Source organism: Streptopelia decaocto (genome assembly GCF_964273445.1).
Source record: "Streptopelia decaocto genome assembly, chromosome: 1".
Classification (NCBI taxonomy): Eukaryota; Metazoa; Chordata; class Aves; order Columbiformes; family Columbidae; genus Streptopelia; species Streptopelia decaocto.
This window is the reverse complement of record NC_138663.1, coordinates 179,656,638-179,681,755: the sequence shown is the minus strand read 5'-3', so window position 1 is coordinate 179,681,755 and position 25,118 is coordinate 179,656,638. Positions and strand designations below refer to the sequence as shown.

Sequence of the window (25,118 nt, the reverse complement as noted above, 5' to 3'; positions counted from 1 at the left end):
TAAATGTTTTTCTCCCAGACTGCCATGGACATCTCTACAGTGGAGAAAAAAAGTTCTTTAAGTGTGACCTGTAGCTCCTGAAATTTTGAAACAATTTACCCAGGAAATAATCATTTCTGGGTTTGAACTGACAACTGTTTGGTGTAAAACATAAATTAGAAGCTAAATTTCCAATCCCTGATGGTATAATCCTACGTGAAAATGATGGATGCATGTTTAGAACCAAATCAAACCTCCATAAAATCCATTGTAGTTATCTCAAAATAGATGATTTGTGCCTCAGTTTTCTTGTGTGAGTTATACCATACCCAGTCTGAGTGTTCTGAAATCTGATCAAAATCATTGAAGCCACATAAGAAATACAGGGATACGGAAAGATGAAGAAATCACAAAGTTCATTTTTTTCTTAGAAATATATTTTGTAAGAAAACAATATTAACATTAAAAAGAAATGCTTATTATACAGTATAAAATAATTGCTTGAATTCAACTCAGTTCCTTATTTTAAAAAAAAGGGCTGAGGATTTGTATGAAGCCTCAATTCCTACAGGTTTGAGTCTTTAATTTTCTGTGATTCCTACCGCATTAAAGAGCAGGTTTTCCTTACATCACCCTTAGAGCACCCAGAGAAATGCTCCTAAAACCTCCCTCAGCCCTTCCCCAGCTGTTCCCTGCCCAGATGTTCTCTAACCCTCACCCATAGGATTTGCAGCTCCACCCTCAGTTTCCATCCACCTCCCTCTTTTGGCCAAGCAACTACACAAGCGACAATGCGTTTTGCAGCTAGCGAGGAGCCTCCCCGTATTAATTTGTTGGCTAACATGGACAGTGGCCAGCCACTGACAAATAACGTGTGATGCCTGAGTTGCTCTCAGCTGTCTGGTCTCACAAAACGTCTACAAACACCTCTTAGCACTGCCATTCATCTGCCAAAGCTGGCGGAAGCGTGTGGAGCTTTACAAGCTCAAAGGGGAGACGAGGACAAGGCAACGCGATGACATGAACTCCACTTTTTCAGGAAACTAAGCTAAACCAGTCAATACTCAATTGCAGAATTCACAACTTGCAGATTCTGTTGTAGGAAAATATGCCTGTTCAATCACTATAAATACCCCTAATAAATTTCTGTGGCTTATTATGTATTTATTTTAATTTCATGGGGGGTTTTTCTAGGTAATGTCAGCTTTGTAATGTCTATTACCCTCCAGATTTGAAAGGCGCCCAGTGACCAGCATTCTGGTGTAATATTCATGACATAGGTGTGATTCCCCCCTCACAATAATACTGACATGTTTAACAGAAATCTATTAAGTTAAAAAGAACAAAGATATATATTACATTTGCTAATTGCAAACAACCTCTTTTAGCTGCAATTTTTCCCATTGGGATTAAAAAGTGCACCAGTTTGACATGTCTGTACATTAAAAACAGTTTAAAACATTAAATATACAAACAGCAAGAGATTTTAAATATTTTGTATCAAATACTATAGGACAATATAATTTACATATTTTTTACACAAAACATTACACCTGAAATAAAACTTTAGATATTACAGAATATAAAAATACATACTTTTTGTCTAAAAAACGTCTTTGCAGGTTCTGGCACAAGGTAATACTTTAAAGGCATACCATATTTTGGCAATCTAGATTTGTAATTAACTGTGCAACAATAATAAAAATGACCTGTAATTTAGTTTTTAGAACTGCAAGGCCAGATGACCTCCCTCCTTCCTGGAACAGCCCTTTTAATCAGGTGAAAACTTAAGTTTAGGTGCTCTGCAACTCATTTTTGCCACGGCCTGAGCCCTCCAACCCTAATCCAGCAAGGCAAGAACGGGCTTAACTAAGCCTGTGAAAAGCCACATCAAATGCATCGGGATTAGTCATACTTTCAGTCTTTGCCATCTCTAGGGTCAGAACGCTCAACCTCAAGCAAAATTGAACCCTAAATGCAAGTTGGGAGCCAAGTTCTGTCCTGCCCTACGTTTGAGCCCAAACTAGTAAGAGTAGCACGGGTTAAAAAGTCGGGCAGAACCTGGAAACAGAAGTTCAACAATATTAATTGCTCTGATTTCTACTACACCAATGTAAAAGTCATAACGACTCTAATGAAGCCAGTGGAGACACGTGATATAAAACCACTATAAGACTGAATCAGGAGAACTATGTAATTTCGCCCTTCTGTGCATTTGCGGGACTCCCTCTGGAGTCAGCACAGGGCAAAAACGTGTCTTTAGAGATATGTTGCTTATACAGATGCAATTGGGTTGCAGAAGACTTTCAGTTCTGTCATCAAGTTGTTTCTGGACCACTAAAACCCCCCCAAATTTTCAGCACACTAAAGAAATATTCAGTCTAAATCCCTTACTTTAAACGCCCCAAAATAAGTTGCTTCTTGCGATGAATCCAGTAGCAATGGGTTTGATACCTGGATACTTATCATTTCACCAGATTTTAATTTAAAAAACCCTCCTACATTTACAGAATAAAAATGAAATTCTGAATTCCCTGACCAGTATTTGGTGCTTCCTCCCTTCATCAACACATCAGAGCGCCTCATTTTAAGGTTTGTCTTAGTCATATACACCATCAGCTGGAGCCCTCTTTTGGTCAGGTTTCCTGAGGTTTCATGATGTCGAAAACAAATGTTGGCATAAAGGTAGTAAAATCCATCTTGATTAACAATTAGCTTTCCATCATTGAACGTCATATTCGACAAGTTTGCTTGGCCTTTGTCATGATGCCAGGATGTGAGGTTCACTTTGCGCGTTCCTGAAGAGAGGGGAGAGAAAAAAACCCACCACGATTATTTATAAACACTTAACAAAATGCAGCATTTAGAAAGCAATCCCCAGGTTTTTAGAATGAACAGCAACTATAGTTATATAGGTTAAAGTGAATATTAGACAATTATGATAAAAAATCATGAGAAATTTCCTTTTTTCATCATGTAATGCCATATTTGGCTTGCTATTTATAACTGTCTGCCCTCCCACCAGAACAGCTGCTGGACCATGGTACAAAACATTTACTTGGCCAATGGTTTGATTATGTTAAGCAACCATGCAACAAGCTCTGTATAGAATTAGTGTCCTACCTAAAACTCTATTCAAGTAGCAAATGCTTGAGAGGAGTTGAAAAGCAAAGGCATTAATGATGAAAAAACAGTAAATCTTGTTATCAGTCTTCAACCGGTAAGCATTTGAAAGGAATAACTAAACAAAATCTGAAAACAAGTTAAACTGATAAGTCCCTAAAGAGAAAGTTTATGAAACCTTCCTGTGTTTTATGTTCTTGTTTTTTTCCTTTGAGAACACAAAAAAAAAGAGGGGGGAGTGGGGGCAAAAAAAAAAATCAGTACAATTGTGCATCTGTAGTACTACACAGTAAGGTGACTAGATTTCAGATTGCACTTCAAGTATTTATGACAAACTTTTTCATGCAAAAACAATGTTTTGACTTAACACAGTGCTTGCGTATACCAGAAACAAGGCTCCACAATTGGGTTCAGTCACATCCCAGATATCTAAAGCATAATCCTAATTATTTGATAATTGTACAAATTTTGGTTGGGCAGTTACAGCTATGCGGGAGGTTAACCCAGATTCTTTGTCTAATATCTAGTGGAAGGTCTTGGAAAAAGAGCTTTAGGAAGACACATGATTCTAGATGCATTGCTATATTTTCTCCTTTTCTTGTTTTTAATTATTTATTTTAAAGGATCCTAAGTTTCAAACAAGAAACAATGAGCTGATATCCCATGCTGGAAGGAAGACAGTCACCCTCAAGTTGTCTTAAGCTGGAGATCCACAAATTATGAAAGAAAATTATAACGTTGTCTCTGTCTCTCCATAGAAATCAAAATACATGTATAACAGTTACCAAGTCTCACTACCAAAAAGGATGGATTAATAGAATTAGCAGATGTAAACAAGCATTATTAAATTCCTTCTAACAGTTACATATAAGCCTTTTCAGCTCTGTCTGCATGAAGGTGGCCTGGTAAACAGGAAGCTGTCCCTTATCTGTTAAGGTGACTGAATGCTTTGTGAAGAGAACAAAAAGGAACTGAGAGACTGGAGATGTTTTGATTAGTTTGTCAGCTCGGCGCTGTCATTGAAATCTAACCACAGAAACAGCTATAAATGTCCTCCAGGAACTCTGGCCTGAAAGGCACCTCCTGGGTGCTATCATCAAATAGCCACATTGTATCATCTCTGGGATGTTTCAAGATGGTCAAATCTCAATATGTCATTTCATGTAGATCCTGGACATTAGAAAAATGGGGTTTTGTGGAGATAAGAAAAAAGTTCTTCACTTTTGAGGATGGTCAGTCCCAGGTGAGACTGTTCCAGTGAAGTGGTCATGGCACCAGCCTGTCAGAGTTCAAGGAGTGTCTGTACAATGTTCTTAGTTATATGGGTTAGTTTTAGGTAGTCCTGTGAGGAGCAGGGCGTTGGACTCCATGATCCTTATGCATCCCTTCCAGCTCGACATGTTTTATGATTCTACTATTGAGGCTGTGCTAAGAGATGGCCTGGGAGGAGGTCAGAAAGGCAATGAGAGAGAGCATTTTAGTCTTCCTTCCAAACCTGGTCATATTTGACACCTCAGTTTTGTTTTGGTGGCACAGTGTCAAGAAGCAGCCTGCAACACCAGCCCAGATCGCGTTGCTACTACAGTACATGTATTGTGCAGAGGTTTATCAACAGCATTTTCATTGAGGGGAATGCCCTGCAGCACACATTCCGCAGACCCACCTCCCCAGCTTCACCACCATCCCACTACAGCACCCACCTCATTTTGCAGCCTCTGCCTGCAAACATAGAGGAATAGGGAACAGTGGGAAGAGAAGGTCCAGCCAAGGCCCACGGGAATGCCCACACAGAGGAAACAGCACAGTCCTGAGAAAGTCACACAGGCCATGACCCCTCCTGATGGGCCTAAGCCACTAACACACTACCATTTATTCAATGTAATACGCAGGGCACAGCACAACAGAGGAGAGTTGGCCAACTTGTCCTCCTAACCACTAGCCATTTTCAGCACACAAGACTCGCTCAATTTGCTCCCTCTGAGGTACCCACCACAGTGGGTCCACACAGCCACCAGAAGACCTTACACCTTGGGCTTCTAGTGCATCTAAATGCCTGCTTGGAATGTTCAGTACTTTATTCTCCCAACATCAGACAAAAGTCTATTCCCACCAAAATTTCCACAGCACATGGCAGGGCCCACTGCCCCTTCCTCCAAGCACGTATCAAGGTATGCCTGAAAAACACCAGTGCTCACAAGTATGCTGGGGGAGAGCGACAGGTATATCGGATTATTCAAAAGGACGCCTCCTGGATTTGTTAGTGCAGAAAGATGTGAGGGGAAGTAGGGACAAGGGAACCTGAGAGCTATGAGTCTTCCCTAACTGCCAAGGGCAAGCAGCTTTTGCATGTGAGAGGAATACTTTAATAGTCCAGAACAAAAAAGCTTCTGGTGTTCTTCCACAAAGACCTGTGCAAACCACAGGCTGTCAAAGGCAGATCATGAATAGTTGCTCCCCTATGTTTCCAGTACAGCCAGGTAGATATTATACAAGCAAAATCATACAGAGAAGCCATCTTCTGTGCAGTGCCTCAAAAAAACCATAAATTAAGTGAAGTAATACTAAGATCTTAAGTCTCTTAGCCTGCAATTATTCACCTGCAAGAGATGCTGAGATTGGGTACCAGAATACATCTCTGAAGCACTTGAGATAGCTAAGAAAGTTGTAGAACTTGTCATGCACAGTGTTAAGTCTGCCAGAAACACTGCCCAGGGAGGCTGGGCTACCTTCAGGATGAGGACGATAGGCAAGAAATCACTGCTTGGATTGGAGGAGAAGCACATCAGAGATATGGGACAGGATTATATATATGACAGAAAAGAAAGGCATACTGGTGTGCTGTGACTGACTGACAGCACACTGGGTAGGCTGCTAGGCAGATTTTATTTACCTGGTGAGTAAACTTTTTAGTTGCCATTCTTAATCAAGTAGGAATTTTGAAGAAATCCTTAGTGGGAATGCATGATTGTCTGTTGAAGAAGGGAGAAGATAGAAAATAGGTGCCACAGTTTCTTCTAATTGAGATGCTGAGAGGGGCTGTGGGTGAAGTTTGTTCACACTGTTTTGGTGTTGAAGGGAATATGCATCATTCATCCACGGTCAGATGGAAGGAGAGGCCAAGAGATGATGGAAGATGACCCGATCTGTTTTGAGCAGGGGATTAGCCTAGATAACTTCTGGAAGGCCCTTCCAACCTAAATTATAGTGCTGTGATAGTATCAACTGAGGCAGATGGGCATACCCCAGCCAGCAGCACGGCACAAAGAGGCATTGCTAGGAGTTATGCCATGCAAACCAGAAGGCTTTCAGCACTTCTGGTGGTAACACATTCAAATGGGGAGGCACCAAAACAATCAGTAGCCCAAAAACAAAGGCAGAGGAGAAAACTGGAGCATAAGTGCCGAATCAGCCATACATATATAAGAAACTCAAACATGACCCAAGCCATAGGAGAGTCAAAATGCTGTGATAAAATTTACTATGGGGATATGAAAAAAATAGCACAAGTCACATTGACAGAGTAGGAAGAGGTGAGAGAGATAATGAGTAAGATAACCTTCCAGATAAGGTAAAAAGCATTATAAAAAAAAGCGGCAAGAAAATACACAGTCTTTCTGGTAAGTGAAGACAAACCAAAACAATGTCTTGGATATTTGTGAGCATGAACTAAGACTAATACAAATGAGTTTCAATAAAATTAATTATTAAGAAGGAATATGATGGGAGGGAAACAGAGGAGAAAGCAGCCCTGTATTGACATTTTTTATTGCATCCTCATAGTCTTCAGGTATAAAAAAAAAAGCCTGGGGGAAGGACCAAAGCACTGTTTTCTCTGAAAAACTGTTTCTAGAGGAAAAGGGCAACTAAGCTGAACCTGTAGCTGTAAATAGCTCAGAATGCTACAGTGTTTCCTTAGACAGCTAAAGGTATCAATTCACATCACAAATGATATATTTAACATTTATATTTATTTCTGTTAGTGATTTTCTCCTTTAAACTGTGAGTAATTTCTATAATCAATTTATAAACCAAAATTCACTGTTTTCATTTAAAACCTAGGTAGCATTTATAGTGAGCTCTGGTAAAAACCAACCAGCAAGCATCCAGCTTTTAACCTAAGGCAGCAAACCTAAAAATTACACACAGCAGGCCAAACCACTATGGCTTCTGCAGCCAAATGATGGGTGGGGACACCAAGATCTGGGAAGGGTTATTTTCTCCCTCCATCGCACTGCCCCCAGCTGCAAAAGTCCATTTGGGGCTTGATATTATTGTGAACCAGGTAAAAGAAAAATATTCCCTCACAGACGCTGCTCAGTGCCTGCTCAGTTCATGAAGGGTGCTCAGTGGCAAACTACTTAAAATAAAATCCTGTTTGACAGTGATGAAGACAGATGTTTTTACCCTGACATTGTTTATTCTGGATCAGAGCGATAACAGTAGAGAACCTTAAAATACTAAGAACAGATCTGTCCAGACTCGTGGATGGCATAAAACAATTTAAAATGATTTCAGGCATGCAGGGTGAGGAACCAGAAAAGAGAAATTGCCATTTGCAGTCAGAGAAACAGGATGAGAGAGAAAAATTGCCAGTGACCTTCAGGCAAATTCTTCATCCTTTATGCCTGTCATTAACCTTTGTGTCACCCAACCAAGAGGAATACTGTCTCAAACCAGTGAGTATGATACTGGAGTGCCTCACCACCAGTAGGTTGAGGCTTCCAGCTACCCATAAGGATGCAGCCCCTCACTGCTGCAATGCCCACAAGGACTGCAAACGCTGAGCTCATGATTAACATCCTGCAACACTCTTCTGAAGGAGATCAGGAGACACTACGTCCAACTCATCATATTGGAAAGAGTTTGATCTGCTCCAAGGAGAAACAAAGCAGCTTGTTGTCCCAGGCACTGTATTTCTGAGTTTCCATAGCCCATGCTATTAAAAAAAAAAAAAAAGTGAAGAGAGCAAGCAAGAACAATGTCTCCCTTGCCATTACCCACAGATGTGCTACATCACACCCTAGGTGGTTAATGCAGTGACGCACATCAGTAAGCATTATCAGCTGCAGCCCTGATAAAAATCCAGTTTACAGCAACACCAGGCACACAGAAAATAAATTCCCCAAGGGAAAAGGTGGATTTCACAAAGTTTGACACTAACACACTCCACTTCTGTAGATATAAGTCATTTGTCTCTACAATTAGCAAATTAATTGAATCTTTCCAAAGACAAAATGCTAAGACAAATTTACTGATATTGCATCTTCTACTACTGACCTATGTCAAAAGCCAAAACCTGATTGAAATAGAAGCTTGTCAGGAGGCATTTGAGCTAATAAGAAAGCCTGTAGAAGTGCTGACTGCCATCGGACAAACTGCTTAAACTCTCTGCTTATAAAGTTCTGTATCTTGGCAGTGCCAATGCATTTGAACGGAGAAAGCATCTTATCCCTCCAGGCAAGAAGCTAATCTCTTGTGTACAGAAGTGTTTTGTCTTTAAATAGAGTAAGAGCAAGGTATTACTATGCAGGCTGCTGAAATCTCAGATTTCAAGCCTCAACACAGCATCCCCCTTTGGTTTGGTTACATAAAACAGAAAAGCAATGCACATAGCTTAATTAGCAAGGAGTTCAGCACTGCAGAACATACAGATCTTCAGAGGAAAACAGTGGTGATCAATGTCCCCTCCTATCTCGAGATCCTCCATCTGATATTTTCAGAATAAATTCTGCTTTACTTCTACCACACCAATGATGATTGTTGCATTGAGAATATAGAGAGAAAAATCCCAACTGACAGCACCCCAGGGCAAAAAAAGGAAACAGCACTAAGATATCTTAAAACTATAAGAGTGAATCTTTTCCTCTGGAGAGTGTTCCAAGGCAGACTCATATCTTATTCCCTCATATTGTACTAGTGTGGATATCCCCAAAGCCATCCAAAGGTACTCATGGGTAGAGAATAAGAGCTCTGATAAAAGAATGCCATCCTCTTACAACAGGGGCAGATAAAATCCACAGGAACATTTTTTCCCATACTCAATAGCTCAGAAACATACTGCATCCCAGTTCACACACTGACCAGAAACCTTGTGACTCAAAGTACAATGTTATGATCATTGATCTTCCTACAACTGAACTAGATGGATAAAGATAGACCCTTGTGAAGTTCTGGCATGTTTGAACACCAGGAAGGCCCTGGGAGCCTTGTTGTGAAAAAGTCTATACCAGTCCTGCAGCATAATAATGAATGGAATATGACAAACCCTTTTCAACATTACATTCGCAGAAGGAAACTCTTGCTATAAATTCAGCCCTATGCAATGAGAGTGCAATACACCCACAGAGGGCAGGGAACTAGTGGGCAAGTTATAAGGATGACATTGGGGCTGCAGTGCTAGGTTTTTGACACCTCAAAATGAAAGATGTCCTTCCTTTATGGCAAGTTCTTACACTGACGGGCACCTGACATGTGTTGTGTATCCATATAAAATCCTCAACTCCCAGATCCACTCTGAAGATAAATACTGTGTCACCCAGTACAGACTCAATTACACTTCAGCACACAAAGGAAGTGGTATTGTGAAGGGTTGAACAGGTGGACATAAGACATTCTTGAACTTCACAAAGGAAAACCAACACATTTCTTCATCTGACAACAGGACAAAAAAATACTAGACTCAATGGAAGGGAAACATCTTCCAACCTGCGAGATCTGGATTCTGGCCAATCTTTGTGCTCGTATATCTTTGTATGTATGTATGCATACATCTGTGTGTATGTATACCTATAGTTGATGTCCAGTGTGAGTGAAGAACTCCAGATGGGCCCTACCAGTCAAAGAAAATAAGAAACTCCAGAGGAGAGTATTTAATGCTCATCATCATTTCTCACCTGAAGACACCATGAAGAGGCAGGCCAAGCCCTCAGAGCTTCATCACAAAAACTGGTCATTTGAAATGGCACCTATTCAGCCCATAACAGACAGATGTAAGCTACCTGAGACAAAAGGGAGCCATCGTCCTCTTAACATTACCCCTGCTGCCTCTCAAATCCTTTAATGCATCCCATTTATTCTCATTAAAAAAAAGCCACTTCTGAAATCCCAGTCTGTTGCTGGTATTGCTGAACTATTTTCATATACTTCACTGTTTAATATATTTATAGTTGCATTGAAAGTATTCACTTAAAACTGAACTTACCAGATGGAATATTCCTATCGTCAATAATAAGATGAGCAAAAGGCTGCTTCTCAGGTTTATTTCTCCTATACAGATCCATTCCTAATGCCTCCAGTGCAGCTAGAGATAAAACAATCACGTTACCTCAGAAAGACAAAAGTTTAGCAGAACTAAAATATTTCTTCATCATAAACTAGCACCTACCTTTTTCTGGTCTTGGCGGTGTTCTTCCCATGACACGCTGGACTTCCTAAAATGAGAAAGAGCCATTGCTCTGATGTTGTCGTGTTTTTGTAACATTACGTATTGCAGGTAGTTTGCACAATTACAACATTGTGTGTATATGTGGGAGTTCTATTTACAGCATATTCAGATGCCTGGGATACATGTTCTCTTATTTACACGATGTTTAATATGAACACACAGTTTAGCTGCCACAATCAAATTACTTCCTCTGTCCAATACTTCAGATAAGGGTGGATAGGAATGAAAGTGTGTATTATCACCGCACTATTTATTGAAGAGGTGGTGACAGGGCATTTACAACCTTTTCTACTTACAGCATTTGGAATATTTGTTTAAGTATAAAGGAACAATGCTAAAAATACATCACATAAAACAGAGTTTATGAACTGATTTAACTGCTTGGAGTTAAAAGGTTATGAAAGAGGCATTTGTACAAAGGGACTAGTGTGTAATCACACTAAACACTAAGGAAAGTTAAGCTCTGAATTTCATTCATTATGAGATAAATGAAAACCTCTACTTTCACACTTGACTACTAACAGGGGAGGTTGCAAGACTACAAAACTTTATAATCATGGCTCACTTCTAACATGTACGCAGGAGCTGAAGAATTAAGCATTTTCCACATCTGCACTGGGCCAAATGGACTGGGTACCTGAGTTTGGAAGTATGCATTCTTTAAAACTGCAGATTAATTTTAACATGATTGAAACCCATGTTACCCAAAACCAAGAACATCACAAGTAACAGACATCAGGCACCACAAAAATCCTTGCCTTTAATAATCCACTCCTGTTTTCTTGAGAAAACATACAAATAGCAGTTTTCAAAAACCTAAGCAGCCTGTTCTTTTTACAAGCCTGGACTTCGTCTTGGTAATGTTAGGTTCAGTCTTCTCTTCTGTCTCCTCTTCCCCGGTGACTCTCTTCATCTCTGTTTTCTAAAACACAGGGCTAATATTCTACTTGCTATTCAGAATACCTCATACCATGGAGCCATCAAGAAGACATTTATTAAAACAAAACATGCTGCTGAAGATAGAAAATCCTATCTCATCTTTGAAACCTAAGAGTGGTCCTTTGTTTTATCTTTATGTCACACCTATTGCTGGTCATCTGGTTCAATACCGTGTATATACAATATGCCTCAGATTTGGCCAGATCAGCAATGTTCCACTGTGTTTTCAATCACTGCGGTGTTTTAGAATGTGAAAACCTGCTTTGCAAACACCTAAAGTCCCGCTTTTATGTAATTTTGCAGCCACAGTGAAATCTGTAACGCCTCAGTTGGTGCATTTATTACTCTCACTTTCCTCTTTCAGTAGGTGTTTAAATGTTAAACTAAAACGAAAAGCCACAGCAGTATGGAAGTTGTAGTATGACTATCAAAGCATAATACTTCAGCAGAGATATGCTGATTTTGTAGGTAAGAATCATTAAGGTGCTTTCTGCTGTAGAGACGAGAAGAAAAGCAGAAGAATCGCAACTTCAGAAGAAGCAAAACTCATGTCCACCTCCCCCATTTACATTCACTTCCCCTCTCTGATCTTCCTACTTCAACATCAGTTCTAAGAGCATGAAAACGAAGCTCAGTTCTAGGAGCTGCACACCAACATCAGCCTCTAGCCACACTTGAGCTCTTTTAACTTCACCAGAAGTAGGAAGATGAAAAAAAAAAAACCTCACGAGTACTAGATACTGCAAAAAGTGGCAGAAGCCTCTGAAGAGAAGAGGACATAAGGTAAAAGAAACTGGGGGATGGACCACTCTCAGAGATTACTGCACCATATCTACTCCCAACCCTTTCCTTAGAAAGGTGCAACTCTAATTTTCTTGCTTTCTTAATGGAAACCTCTCAGATATGGAGCCTGTTTTCAGATCCTTTCCTTCTGGTGGATGTGATACAGTACTTTTCTTGAGAGCTTACTGGGCAGATCCAAAAAGAGCATTTTAATGTACATTTTAATCTGTCTATTGTCTAAACTTATACTAAAAAAATATCCCGTGGCTGCTAACTGTGCAGCCCTTGAAGTCCCTGAACTGGCAAATCACCATGCTCCTCTTAACCTACATTTTTCTTAGGCATATGGTGTTCTGCTTCTGCACATTTAGAAAGATGCTCTAGCTTGAGCAGCTGGGTACCTCCCCTTCTGAGATCTAGCAGCCTGACTCAGCTCACCTTCCATGCAGAAAGGCTGTGGTCCTCAAGAAATGCAGTCTGAGCTGCTTTCTTTCTAACCCTTGGTGGTGCTGTTCATCTGCAACGTCACCACTTGGTAAGCAGAACAGCTACCCAGGAATACTCGGGTCCCCAACTCTCCTTGTCCTGATAGTCTTAAGCCTACTTTCCTGTTTCCTAGGAGCATCTGTCTAACACAACCACTTTCTTGTATGCCTCTTCAAGCTATGCTACTATGCAATTAGGAATGTAAGGGTCATTACAACAAAAGAGAGGTAATAAGCATGACCCCAACACTAACACACTGAGAAAAGCTGGAGACTCGCTCATGTTCATTGAGTCTTCTGCGTGCTTGTCACTGGATTAGAAGTGGCTAGCCTGTGGCCAGAAAACATCAGCAGAGCTCTCCAAACACTGGACTAGTGTCAAGTTCTTTACTTGATTTTGACAAGCCCCACAAAACTTTTCCAAAAGGAAGCTGAAATACATGAACTAGTCCCTAGATAACAGAGATGGAGCTGTGAGTCTCCTCCTGAAGAGCAAGTATTTTCAACACTTCTCTTGATTTTTTTTTTTTACTTCATGTTTCTACAGCTCCAAGGTGCTGGTGGTACATGACCTACCTTAGAAAAGCATTTTAGCATGTACTTGCTTCTGACCCTGAGGGACTCAAGTACCACATTTTTCAGTGGGTGTCTGAAGATATCCAGATGTCTAAAGATGGCCTCTTACTGGGATTATAAAACCCCCCTGGCATCCTTTAAGATAAGGCATTAAGAGCTAGGATTTTCCAAATCTTTAAAGTATCAACTGCATTCTTTAGCACCTGAATGTCTTCAATTATCTCATACTAAGCCACAATGTACACTACCATTAAGAAAGCAGAAACAGCTCAACAGAGCCTGTCATAACGGCATGAGAACTGCTGACAAAATATTATCAATCACTTCTCTTACTACTTTCACTCACAGAACCATGTGCTACCAAGTTGTTGAGTTATTTTTACAAAAACTGTACACCAAAATCACATCACTCTGTTAGTCTTACAAGCTGCACTTCTACATCTTCGCATCATTTGCACCCTGCCCACCAACTCAACTCTGCTGGTCTGCTTCCCACATTCCAACCTCCTTCATACAGTCACTGTTTAAACAACAGACAAGCAGCCAGTCACAAAAATGAAAAATGTGTCTTCCTTCATCCAAAATACTTAAGAGCCCATTAGGAAGCTGAAAAACTTACACATTTTAAAAGCTAATATCATGCTTTAGGTGCCTGAAAAGTTGGGAACTGCTCTTTCCTCATCCACAGCAGGCTGCAGGTTTTAACCCTTAGTATCTCAGCACCTTCAAAACAAAAACAACTCTTGCTCTTCAAGTTATGTCCAATGTTGAGGATGCAGAGGCAAGGCTACATTTGAACATGTGACATTTGTGAACAGTTTTTCCTCTCCTTTGGCTTTACAACATCTCAGTATCTACTTTGAGCAGCTATAAGCAGCCTTTTGAGACCAATTAGAAGAGAACTCCTCTGGACATTCATGTGTTGCTTCAGCTGTGACCTTAAAGCTCCTTTATGCAGTTGTTTCTACTACCTGAGTGCTTTAAGTCCAACTAGTACCAGGAAGAAGTAACTGATTATCTTGCCGGAAATTCAGCAATTTGAAGAATGTTAATCAGGAAGGAAGTGAAATAAAAAGTACATGAACCAATATTAATCAGAAGACGGTTTAGAGATCAGCACTACAACTTCTACCCAAATGAGTAGTCTATTGTTTGCAGAAAAAAAAAAAAAGGTATGCAAGGTTGTAGGATGGAAACTGTGAAATGTTAACAACTTATAGCAATCGCCCATGAAACCTTGACCTTGTCCATAACTGTGTCAACTTGAAAAGTCTGCTAAGTATACAGATCTCTTTATAAGCACTTTCCTGGAGGTCTAGCAAAGTACTCTGTTGCCATGTAGGAAACTAGTTTACGCCTGAACTCCACAAGCTGCTAGAAGCTGGGAGTATTGCCAAGGAAAGTTGCTTATGAATTGACCCAAGTCCTTTCTACTTCAGGCTCATAACAGACTTCATAAAAACTGTGGTTAGTGCATCTGGACTGCCAAAAGGTTTTTAGGGTTACATGCAAAAAAATTAAGCAAACAGACAGGCTAGGAAAGTATATTATTTGTCTGCTTGAAAGTTTATATGCAATAACATTGAAAATGTGCTTTCTATTGAGTAAGCTGCTCCCTAAGCAGTATTTTTATCCTGGAATATGTTAAGGAATTCACTATTAGATTTTGGTTAAAAGAAAATCTTTAATTATTATTTTTCCAGAAGACAAATGTTTCTGGAGCTTGCAGTCCTACTATTCTGTTTTTCTTAAGAGCACTTTCACTTTCAACATTAATCCCTGCTTTAGATTTAAACACTAGGTCCACAGGTGTGCAAAGAAAACAGATGAGAACCAGTGCAGTAAGCTAAAAGCTGTAACCAGACCATACACTGGAGCAAAAACAAGTTGTCTATTTTCACTTCCTGAACAGCTTGTTTTGCAAAAGACAAAATATTGAAAAATCATAAAACTTAAATGGTATTTTAGTGTTCCGTTTCAGCCACTTAATATGCTGCCAGTTCAAATAAGGATACTGGTTCTTAAAACACACAGGTTAGAATCTCCTTCAGAAAAGCAAAGAACATACAGAAGATGGAAAACCCCTTTCAAGTCCCATTAGCTGCATTCCCACACATAAAGGATTAGCACAACTAGAAGTAAAATTCAGATGCATCTCTGCCCTTCATTGTACCAAAGCCAATGAAAGGCAGAGATTGCAGAAGTATATTTTTGCCTTTACACTGTTTATTTCACATCTCTGATATACCAGAAAGATGCAAATGTAGCCCCAAGCAAGCATTTTTCTATTTTTTTCTTTTTCTCCGTGTCATCAATATATGATGACAAAGCATCCAGAACACTGATCCAGCTGCTTAACACATTCTGTTGCATCCAAAGGAAATTCAGATTCTGATTACTTTGGCAAGGGAAATTTTATTGTTCTCAAACTAACGGTCATCAGCCAAAAAAGTTATCCCCACTCACTACTTATCTTGGCCACGGACATTGCAGCATTTAACCTCCATCCAGAATGGCAGGATATGCAGCCTCAACTCCAGCCAATGCCTTTGTTGAGTAACCAGCAGCGAGTGACCAGAATACAGGGCTTCCCATTCACTTACTGTAACCAGCTCCTTACCCTGTCATGGGAGCTGCATGAACGAGTAGTCTAGCACCAGCACACAGAACACCGAAATAGGTGTAATGCCTATAAAATGCTGGAAGATGGAACTAATGCTACAGAGTTAACCTTTTTCTTTTTCTTTTTTTTTTAAGCTGTTCAAGGAGGTGGATAGCAAATGGGACAAGATTATGTACTTCCAGGTTTCCTTAAGTTTTATTCGGAAAAAGATCTGTCACTCAGGGTACTCTGTCAAAAGCAAGCATTAGCAGAATTAAAGTACCCTATAATTAACTCAAGTACAATTAACTCTGTAAAGTCTACAGAAGTTCAGCTCTAATCTAATACAGTATCCTTTATCAAAAACTGTCAGTCTTATGCAGATGTGAAGAGGCAGTAATGGACCTAGTAAGCCAGGAAAACCAAATACCACAGCAGACATTCAGCTTTTAAATAGCCCATAATTAGCACTAAACACTATCATGAACATGCAAAAAGATCAAAGGCACTAACTGCTGTTAGAGGTGATTACACATACATCCAGCTTGCCTATGCTTCTTCATTATGGCAGACTTCTTCAGCTGACTACTTTTGCTATTTGTGTTTGGGAACAAGCTGTCATTCTCAACTGCTGGGCAAAGACTGCCTGGTTATCATGCTATGGCAAAGCAGCTCTTCTGCCAGGATGGGAATGGTGTGCACAGAACAGAGAACTGGGACAGTGAGCAAAAAAGAAGAAAAAAAAAAAAAAGTATTTGAATACAGAACTGGTTAACCACTACCAGGTTCATGAACAAGCACCATACAATCCTGGATGCAACTTCATGCAACTTCAGATATTATTCAAACACTGTAAAATACTTTCTAGAACTTACCTCTGAATATAGATGTTGGAAAAACTGTTGCAAGTTCAACAGTAGCACAAAACAAAGGAACATGCAGTCTGTCTGCCACTTACCTTCTGCACAGCTCTTTGGAGAGCCTGTTTCATGCTTCTACATGATTCTGGCATTAACTTCACTTCTTGATTTTCAAAGGATGCCTCATGCAAATCCGTATCTTCTTGATGTCCAAAAAGTGTTCTGACACAGTGTGCATGTTCTTTTGAAATTCTAGTAGGGTCCATCTGAAACAAATATAAAAGTACAACCATAGTTTTAAGCGTCTGTCCAAGAGACATTACGAGCATTTAAGTCAGGGAAAAATTTGCAACCATCTAAATGTTTGGCACCTAGCTAAGTTTATTATCTAAATTTTCATTGTAAATGATGAGGAGAAAAAGTTACCCACATGGAGGTTTATTTCATCCAATAAGTGTATGAGATAGGAGAATGAATTATCTTCTGGAGCTGGCCAGTATATTAGCTTAGACTGGATATCTGACTTTCAAAAGTTAAACCTCACTTTTATGGTAAAAATCAATAATCCTTTATTCAATTGTTTGATCAGTCTGTGCAATATCACAATTATTTTAGCAGGCAACATACATAGCCATCCTATCTGTAAAAACTGTGGTTTTCAAGTTGACACACAAATGCCAAGTAGAGGAACTTGGGAAACATTTGTACAACATCTAGCACATTATTTCCAAGAGGAGACACCAAGGAACAGAAGCCAGTTATCACTGAAATTATTTTGTGGGCAAGACATATTGCTGTGTGTAACAGTCGTTAAGTAAGACAGCACAAATTCAGAATAACAAAAAGATGATAAAACCATACCATAAATTCCTTTACTTCATGGGACAAAGACTGGAAAATTTAGAATATCTGCAAGATATTTTTAGCAGTCTTCATGATTGAATCAAATATACTGTTAAACTGTAAGTTTAGAATACTCCTGAATCTCATTAGTTAGATAAATTGGAAGGATATTACAAGAATTAGGACTGTGCCTTGGCAGTTAATTGCATAAACATTATTTAAAACATTTCACCCTCTCTCCCCACACTCCATATACTTTACACTTTCTTTCACAGACGGCTTAAGAGTCTCAGTGATTGTTCCCAACTAGTATTTATTCCACTTTTATTCAGGCTTGGAGAAGGGCTTGTGCACTCAAAATCTTGTTTCAATTCTCTAACTGTATCAGCTGGTCTAATAAAATATATTTACATCTATTTTTCTGCATAAGATGGAAGGAACCATTTTATCTGAGAATTACAAAAGGTAATACATCATTTGTAATCACAATGAGGGAATGCCAAGACGTTGTGGATAGAGCCTGACCATGTTCAGCTTCCTTTAACATAGCACTGAACAAAACAGATCATAAAAAGGAATTTTTGCAGAATACAAAACAGCCAGAGTGAATCAAATGTTATATCATTTGTTCACATCAACATAAACTTGACTCCGTAACCCCAAGAAAGAACCGACTTAACTTAAAAGCATAAGGTTAAGATTACAAAGGTGAATTTAAGTCCACACCAGCCAGGCAGCCATCCAACAATCACACACTGTTGCACATTTTGTTGAACATTTGTTGCACAGTCAGCAACACCAGATGCTGCTCCTCCATCACCATCCTTCTGCTGGAGTCTCCAGATGAGACCTGTTTGCCCAATTCATTCAGACCAACGCCAGACCCTGTGACCTGGTTTAGCTGTCTCAGTTATCCCTGAATATTTGGAATGGAACAGGTCAAAAAAGGTTCACCTGAAGATCAAAAGATGTCACAGCTTTGAGCAGAACGGTAGAGATAAGTTACAGAATAGCTTGGAGGAAGTAACATCTTCCCAGGGTGGCCTGACACAGGTGAATCCAAAATTACCTGTGTATAGCCACTACAGCTCTATGAATTAAGTACTTAACACTACCCTAATGACTTCTGAAGTCAGCTAGTGCAGTGTAGCCCCATTAACTGTTTAAGCTGATCTAAACTAGCATCTCTGTGCTCTCACCTTCTTCACCACAAAACGTCATCCCTGGTTTTCCATCTCCCCTTCTAAATCAATACCCTGGGAGGAATTTTTGCTGATCTAGTTTCCTGAAAAATTAGCCCCCTGAAACCAACTCACTTCAGGTACCAGACAAGCAGAGCCAGTGCAGGGACAGGCACAGGAATGAAAGAGCAGGAAGGCAGCACTAGCCTAAATGACTGTGAAACTGCACCCTCAAAACACCTCTTCCAGTATCTTTCACTAGTATCCAGAACTCAGAAAATCAACTGTAAACTGAAAGTACATTGGCAGTTAATACAGAATAACCTAGGTTGGATGTTTCTGGCCCAGACCCCTGCTTAAAGCAGGGCCAACTTGTAACTTAGGTCAGGTTGGTCACGGCCTCATCTAGACAAGCTTTGTGGAATTGCCATCAATGGAAATTTTCAACCTCTCTGGGCAAACTGGTCTACAATTTAACCACTTTTATTGTATAAAAACACTGGTTTTGATGTCCAGCTGCAGTTCTTGCTGTGATTTATGACTGTGCCTCTTGTTTTTGCTGGACACTCCTGAAGAGCCTGGCTCCATCTTTAGGTAACTAAAAATGGTGATTTGATTCCCTCACCTTAGTCTGTTCTTCTTTAGGTTCAAAAAATCCAGTTCTCCATCTCTAATACACTACAGTCCCTACCTATCACTGGAGACCTGCTGGACTCTCTCCAGTTTGTTGATATGCCTCTGGCACTGAGGGACCCACAACAGCACACATTATTCCAGATGCAGCCTCTGAAATTGGGATTGTCAGAGACCTGAGGAAACTAGAGTCTTCAATAGGATCTGGATGTCTCCGCCCCCTCCACACGTATCACAAGATGGAAGATAGAAAGCCACAGCAAATAATTGCCAGTAGATACTCATTTTTATCAGTAATTCTACTAGTGAGAGACTATTACCCCAGTTTGGGATTTCTTTAAACATATCTTCTGAAAAGTAGACAAGAAATCAAGGTTTTACAACATAAAGGTCATAAAATTTGTAAAAGCCTGGGCATCCAGCATGACAGATTATCCACAGCGTATACTTTGAGCTATCACCCATCAGCAATCAGTCAAATGTGTCACAGAACACTCTGCTAGAACAGTAGCAGCCGATTGTACAGAAGTACTTACTGGGATTACAGTTTATCTGCTGAAGGCTTAAGACAGAAAACCGAAGTGTCTACACCTACAGTTAAAAGATTGAAGGCTTAATGGAAACACTGTAACTGATAGCTTCAGCAACTTAGAGCTGTGCAGCTCATCCTGAGAAACTGCAGGTCTCTAGAGATCTAGTGTTTGATAAGGTTAAGCTCTGATCTTTGGGCTAGCTAAGCTACTTGATTGCCCTTGCCTTTTTCACAGCATACCTAGTCTTCACCACATTTAACCATGGAAATAAACTCACTTGTCTGAAAAGACATTCTCAGAAATCCTGCATCTTAGATCTTCCTTATAAAGAACATGCACTGAACTGCCATGGTTGTAAACCGATATTACTGAGTACTGAGACCAAACCTGAGAACAAGAAGTGATGCACAGAAAAACTTTGAAGTGTTTTGAGAAGAACTTCTAAAGAGCCAGATGAAATACCAGAATGGTCTACAGGAATCGGCTTGCTAACTTGCAAGGTACAGAGGGTGAGCCTTTGAATAAAGAGAGACCTTCAGCATGAAATCCTGCATATTTAATACCTGGAAGAAACATCAAAATGCAACCAAAAATATTGGTGAAAGCTTCATAACACATTAAGTAAGCTAAATATCCTAGAGGAATTAACCTACTTAAATAGAGGAATGTCTATCTTATTTTTCCTCTGTTACTGTTGTATATACATCCATTGTTTCTGACCTTGTAATCAGATGAAATCTTTTGGTGCCCTGTGATTTTCAGCACATCTAATCATTTAGTTGCATCTCCAGACTCCTTTCACCTAAATCAGGGCAGTCAAAATGAGCTAACTCCAGCATTGTGGGTGAGACCAGCTGAATTCACATAATTATGAGACAATTTTCTGACTTTAAATTTGATTTTAAAAGATACAACACATTCCAGCCAACTTTACCCATTAAATGTTATCTCAGTTATGCAGTGTTACAGTATAATATTCTGTACTTACTCCTTACAATCAATGTTTCCCATTTATGGTTGTACTTATTTTCAAACTTAAACCAACTTCCAGATTATCAAACACCACTTTGCACTCCACAATCTTTCTTAACCTCCAAGGGCTTCTTCCAGGCTTTCAAAAAGTGCTAATGACCCCAGCAAAGAGTTTTCTATTAATCACTGCTCTAGCACACTCGCAAAACTTTAGATGAAGTCTGAAAGGCACTCGTTTAAACACATACTTTCATTAAAGTCAGAGTTCCCCAAATGCATTAAATTATGATAAAAATCTGTCTTCCAGGTTTCCATTTATGCAAGTGTGAATTCTTCAGTGTGGTAGAATACTTAACATTTGTACAAACAATTTTTTTAATGGGAAAAATGGACAAGACGGACAAGCTTGGAGCTCCAGGTTGAACTATGAGTTAGACATCCAACCCCCACATCTGGATTTGAGCACTTCCATCTTGTTCTACCGCCCTCCAGTTCAGTCAGTGTTGCACCAAATTCCTACTCTTTTACGATCAAAGTACATTAAGGAAATTAGTCCAAAATAAAACTTTAAAAGCAAAGCTTTTGGAGACTGTACTTCAGCATTTACCAGTGAAAGTTACATAAAATAATTCACTCTCTCACCTTGTGCTATTACATGATGATCTCCAGCTGCTCAAGTATCTAACTACATTTTCATGGCATTTTCATTGACCATGAGCAAATATTCCTCATGAAGGATAAGTAAAATAAACCATAAGACCAATATATTTTGTTATTGTTTTCTTTCTTGGATTCAGTACATTGCACAAGACAGTCCGGAAAGAAAAGCCAGCACATTTTAATGTTTTTACATGTCAGAACAATATTACCAGAATATTGGTAAAATTCAATTTTTAGCTTTTTCTTTCCTTTTAGATATACCAGTTCATTGTCTCATTTGCATTGTGCTGCATTATTTCTCGGCCACAACATATGTTTATCTATGAAAATCTAGTGTCAGTCTTAGTTATGTGTCTTGTGAAATTCCAAATGCTCAAGCCACAAAATAAACAAGACTAAGGAAAAACCAAAACCTCAACTATTGTCTCAGCTCATACTGTGTCATGATCCAGCCCAAATGATTTTATGCAAATACAGATAAAATGTGTATGGTAAAACTGAGTCAGAGTTTACTTGATCTCTTAGGTAAACTTTTAAAGACCTTGTAAAACATATAATTTCTTAATATCAGCCTATACAGTCAGTCTTGCTAGTTCACCAACAAAACAATTCAAATATTTTGATGCACAGCTTCTGCTACTAACGTTTCATTATTTATTGAAATAGACCACAATACTTAAGTTCTGTTATTAAAGTACAAATTTAGATAGCTGAAATTTGTACTGAAGAGTAGAAATTGAGATCGCTTAATATAATACAACTAAATTGGGCAGCAGTCTTTTCAAAGGAAAGATGTTGGATCATGTCCCATACAAATAAAAACAATCTGCAAGACAGTTAAATGAGACTTAACTTCTCCAGGAACTCTTATATTTTTCCATCTGTCTTATTTCACAATAAGAAATTGGTAAACAAATATGGACTACTATATCTTATTATTGTGAATTATGTCCCTATTTCCAAAGTATACTTATTACTCGATTTTTCAGTGATAGCAAAAAAAGGCATTTTCAGGCAATTACTTCAGTCAAGTCTACATCTAGCTACATTGCCTCTTCTAGATGTTTCAGAAGTTCAAGGTTAGAAAGGACTCTATCCAACAGCATTACTCCAAATCTACAGGAACAGGAAACTGGCAAGAGAATTAAGCTGCCAAATGCAGAATTAGTCCCGGCCTATAATTTTTTAAATCAAGGAAGAAGAAAAGCAGTCATTATGGTAAGAAAGCTCTTCTTACCCTTTGTTAGGCATGTGTAAAGCACTGACACAAACCTATCAGAAAGAACCCTTAACAACAGGGGAGGAAGGTAAAGAGAATGCAAAAATAGCTTTTTCACACACAAAGTATACTTCAATTAGTTGTTTTGACTGCAATGGCGCTCTAGCCTACTAACCAATGTATAACTATGCATTTCTATGAATTTTGTTTTGACAAGGATGTCTTCTCAAGCTCATGCAGATCTGGAGTGAAAAACATTTCTCTGCCACAAGCTGAAGTAGGCATTAATTTATTTCACTGTCAGGCAAACAAGTAGCTTTAAGCTACTCTACAGTGAGCCCCAGAAATTAAATGTCACTCTTTTGAAGCATACAGGATATGATCACCTAAGTACTGTATTGCTGCTCCATTTTATTTTTCTAAAAATGGCAAACACAAAGCCACTGTCGGTGAGAAAATACTAATCGGTCTGCATAATAAACCATCGGCAGCGTTACTGTATATTTGACAGGCATTCGTCTGTTTAAGTGGGTATACATTCGTGCAACATCTGGTTTCAGAGTGCACTTTGTTAAGAAACCCAGTCTGCTACCTCAAGATCAAGTGCATCTGCCTAGAAAGCAAACCGAAAGAAATGTGTTTCCACTCCCTGCTGACTTCAAATGAAAAGTGCACACAACAGAAGTACCACTGCCATGACTGCAGTGAGACCCATGTTAACAGAACTGATCGGCATCTGATGAAAGTCAACACTGAGCGCCAAGAAGCCACCAGCCCACAGCCCCCCACTTCCTCCAAGAAGGCTCAGCCGTGTGGGGTGAGACACAGCAGTGAGCGAATCCAGCCAGTCAGATGAGCCGTTTCCAAGAAGCGGGCTCCTCTTCTCTCCGAAAGCCTAACCACTCATCACCTCCTCTCCCCCACAGCAATACCTCGCCGTGCTCCTTTCTGCGCGCACCCTGGCCTCCTGAAGCATCCCCGGGCAGGTGAGGAGCAGCTCTCAGAACCCAGCTCCTGAGGCACAGTGGGCACCATAGCCAATGCCCCGCTTCACAGTGCCCCTGCGCGCTCTGAAGGGCAAACGGTCCCAAGTGGTGGCGTGTGGTGGCTTTTGTTTCCTCCTTAAAGACGTTTCTCGCACTGCTGAGACATTCATGGCAGCCAAAGACCTCAGCCACGTCAAAACCGCCTCCAGTGAATAACCAAAAACTGATCATTGAAACCCAAAGCCCTGCAAGACTTGGGGTGAAGGATCACTAAGCTGCCCCCAAGTCAGAGACCCCTCATGTCCAACCTCGCTGAGAAACCCTGCACCCCATTATGCACCCGCAGGCCAGAGCAGCACCTGCAGCACCTCAGACTGAGCAGCTCCAGCGGGTAGCACAGGCCAGGCAGGGCACTGGGAGCATCCAGCTCAATCCCCTCTCAAAGCCGGGCCAGCTTCAGAGCCAGATAAAGGTGTTCTCTCACCTTTTGTTTTTTTTTAATTAATTGCCTCAATCCCACAGACGCGAGAGCCTTTCCCGCTCCTGAGAGGTGCGAGGCGGCGGCCCGGCCGCTCCCTCACAGCGCCCGCCACCAAGGCGCGAGGGGGCCGCAACTGCCTCCCTCACCCCGCCACCGCCTCCGGGCGCGGGCGGAGGCGCCGCTTACCTGAGCTCGGAAGTAGAGGAAGAGGGCGACGCTGCAGACCACCTGCCCCAGCCCCAGGAGAACGAGGGCGGCGAGGAGGGAGCGGGAGGCGGCGGGCGGGTGCGGGTGGGCTGGCAGCGGCGGTGGCGGCGGCGGCGGCGGGGCGCTCTCGTGGGCGGCGCCGCTGCCCAGCTCCTCGGAGCCGCGCAAGTACTTGGTGTAGTCTCGGCTGGCGCGTCGCATCGCGCCGCGGGCAAGCTGGGGGCACCGCTCCGCTCGGACGGCTCCACAGGCGGCCAAGCGGCTCCGCGCAGCTCCCCGGCCTCGGCAAACAACCCCGCCGCCCCGGCCGGGGCACCCCTTATAAACTGGGCGGCCAATCAGCCCCAGGCGGCGTGCCTCTGCCCCCCCTCCCCGCCGCCGCCACACACATCACCACCGCCCCCTCCTCGCCTTCCCTCTCCGAGCAGAGACCGGCCCCCGCCGGCCCGCGGCGGGAGGGTCGGGCCGGGTCGGTTGGGGTCGGGCCCGCCCCTGCCCCCGGAGCCCCGGCCTCCAACGCCAGGCCGGCCGCCCAGCGGTCGCGGTCAGGGCTGCTCCTCCTGGCGGAGAGAAACTCTTCCCCTCCCCTCCACCATAAGGGAACAGGGCATG

At 41.0% G+C, this 25,118-nt stretch overlaps 1 protein-coding gene across 1 annotated transcript; it reads right to left on the bottom strand.

The window, feature by feature from the left end:
• Positions 1–411: 411 nt before the first annotated feature.
• Positions 412–24,917, bottom strand: TNFSF11 (TNF superfamily member 11). The gene is made up of 5 exons (XM_082065161.1): positions 24,486–24,917; positions 16,890–17,057; positions 10,487–10,532; positions 10,304–10,402; positions 412–2,777 (listed from the first exon to the last, which is right to left on the bottom strand). Exons 1-5 carry the CDS (start codon positions 24,705–24,707, stop codon positions 2,356–2,358), a joined length of 957 nt encoding a protein of 318 aa, XP_081921287.1. The 5' UTR covers positions 24,708–24,917; the 3' UTR covers positions 412–2,355.
• Positions 24,918–25,118: the final 201 nt, after the last annotated feature.

What these genes read in the sequence shown, in the direction of transcription:
- TNFSF11 (XM_082065161.1), bottom strand. Translation starts at nt 24,707, where the DNA reads ATGCGACGCGCCAGCCGAGACTACACCAAGTACTTGCGCGGCTCCGAG. An exon ending in TCCAAAGAGCTGTGCAGAAG is followed by an intron (nt 10,533 to 16,889) that starts GTAAGTGGCAGA and finishes TTCTCATTTTAG; the next exon opens with GAAGTCCAGCGTGTCATGGG. An exon ending in ACCGCCAAGACCAGAAAAAG is followed by an intron (nt 10,403 to 10,486) that starts GTAGGTGCTAGT and finishes TTTTATCTCTAG; the next exon opens with CTGCACTGGAGGCATTAGGA.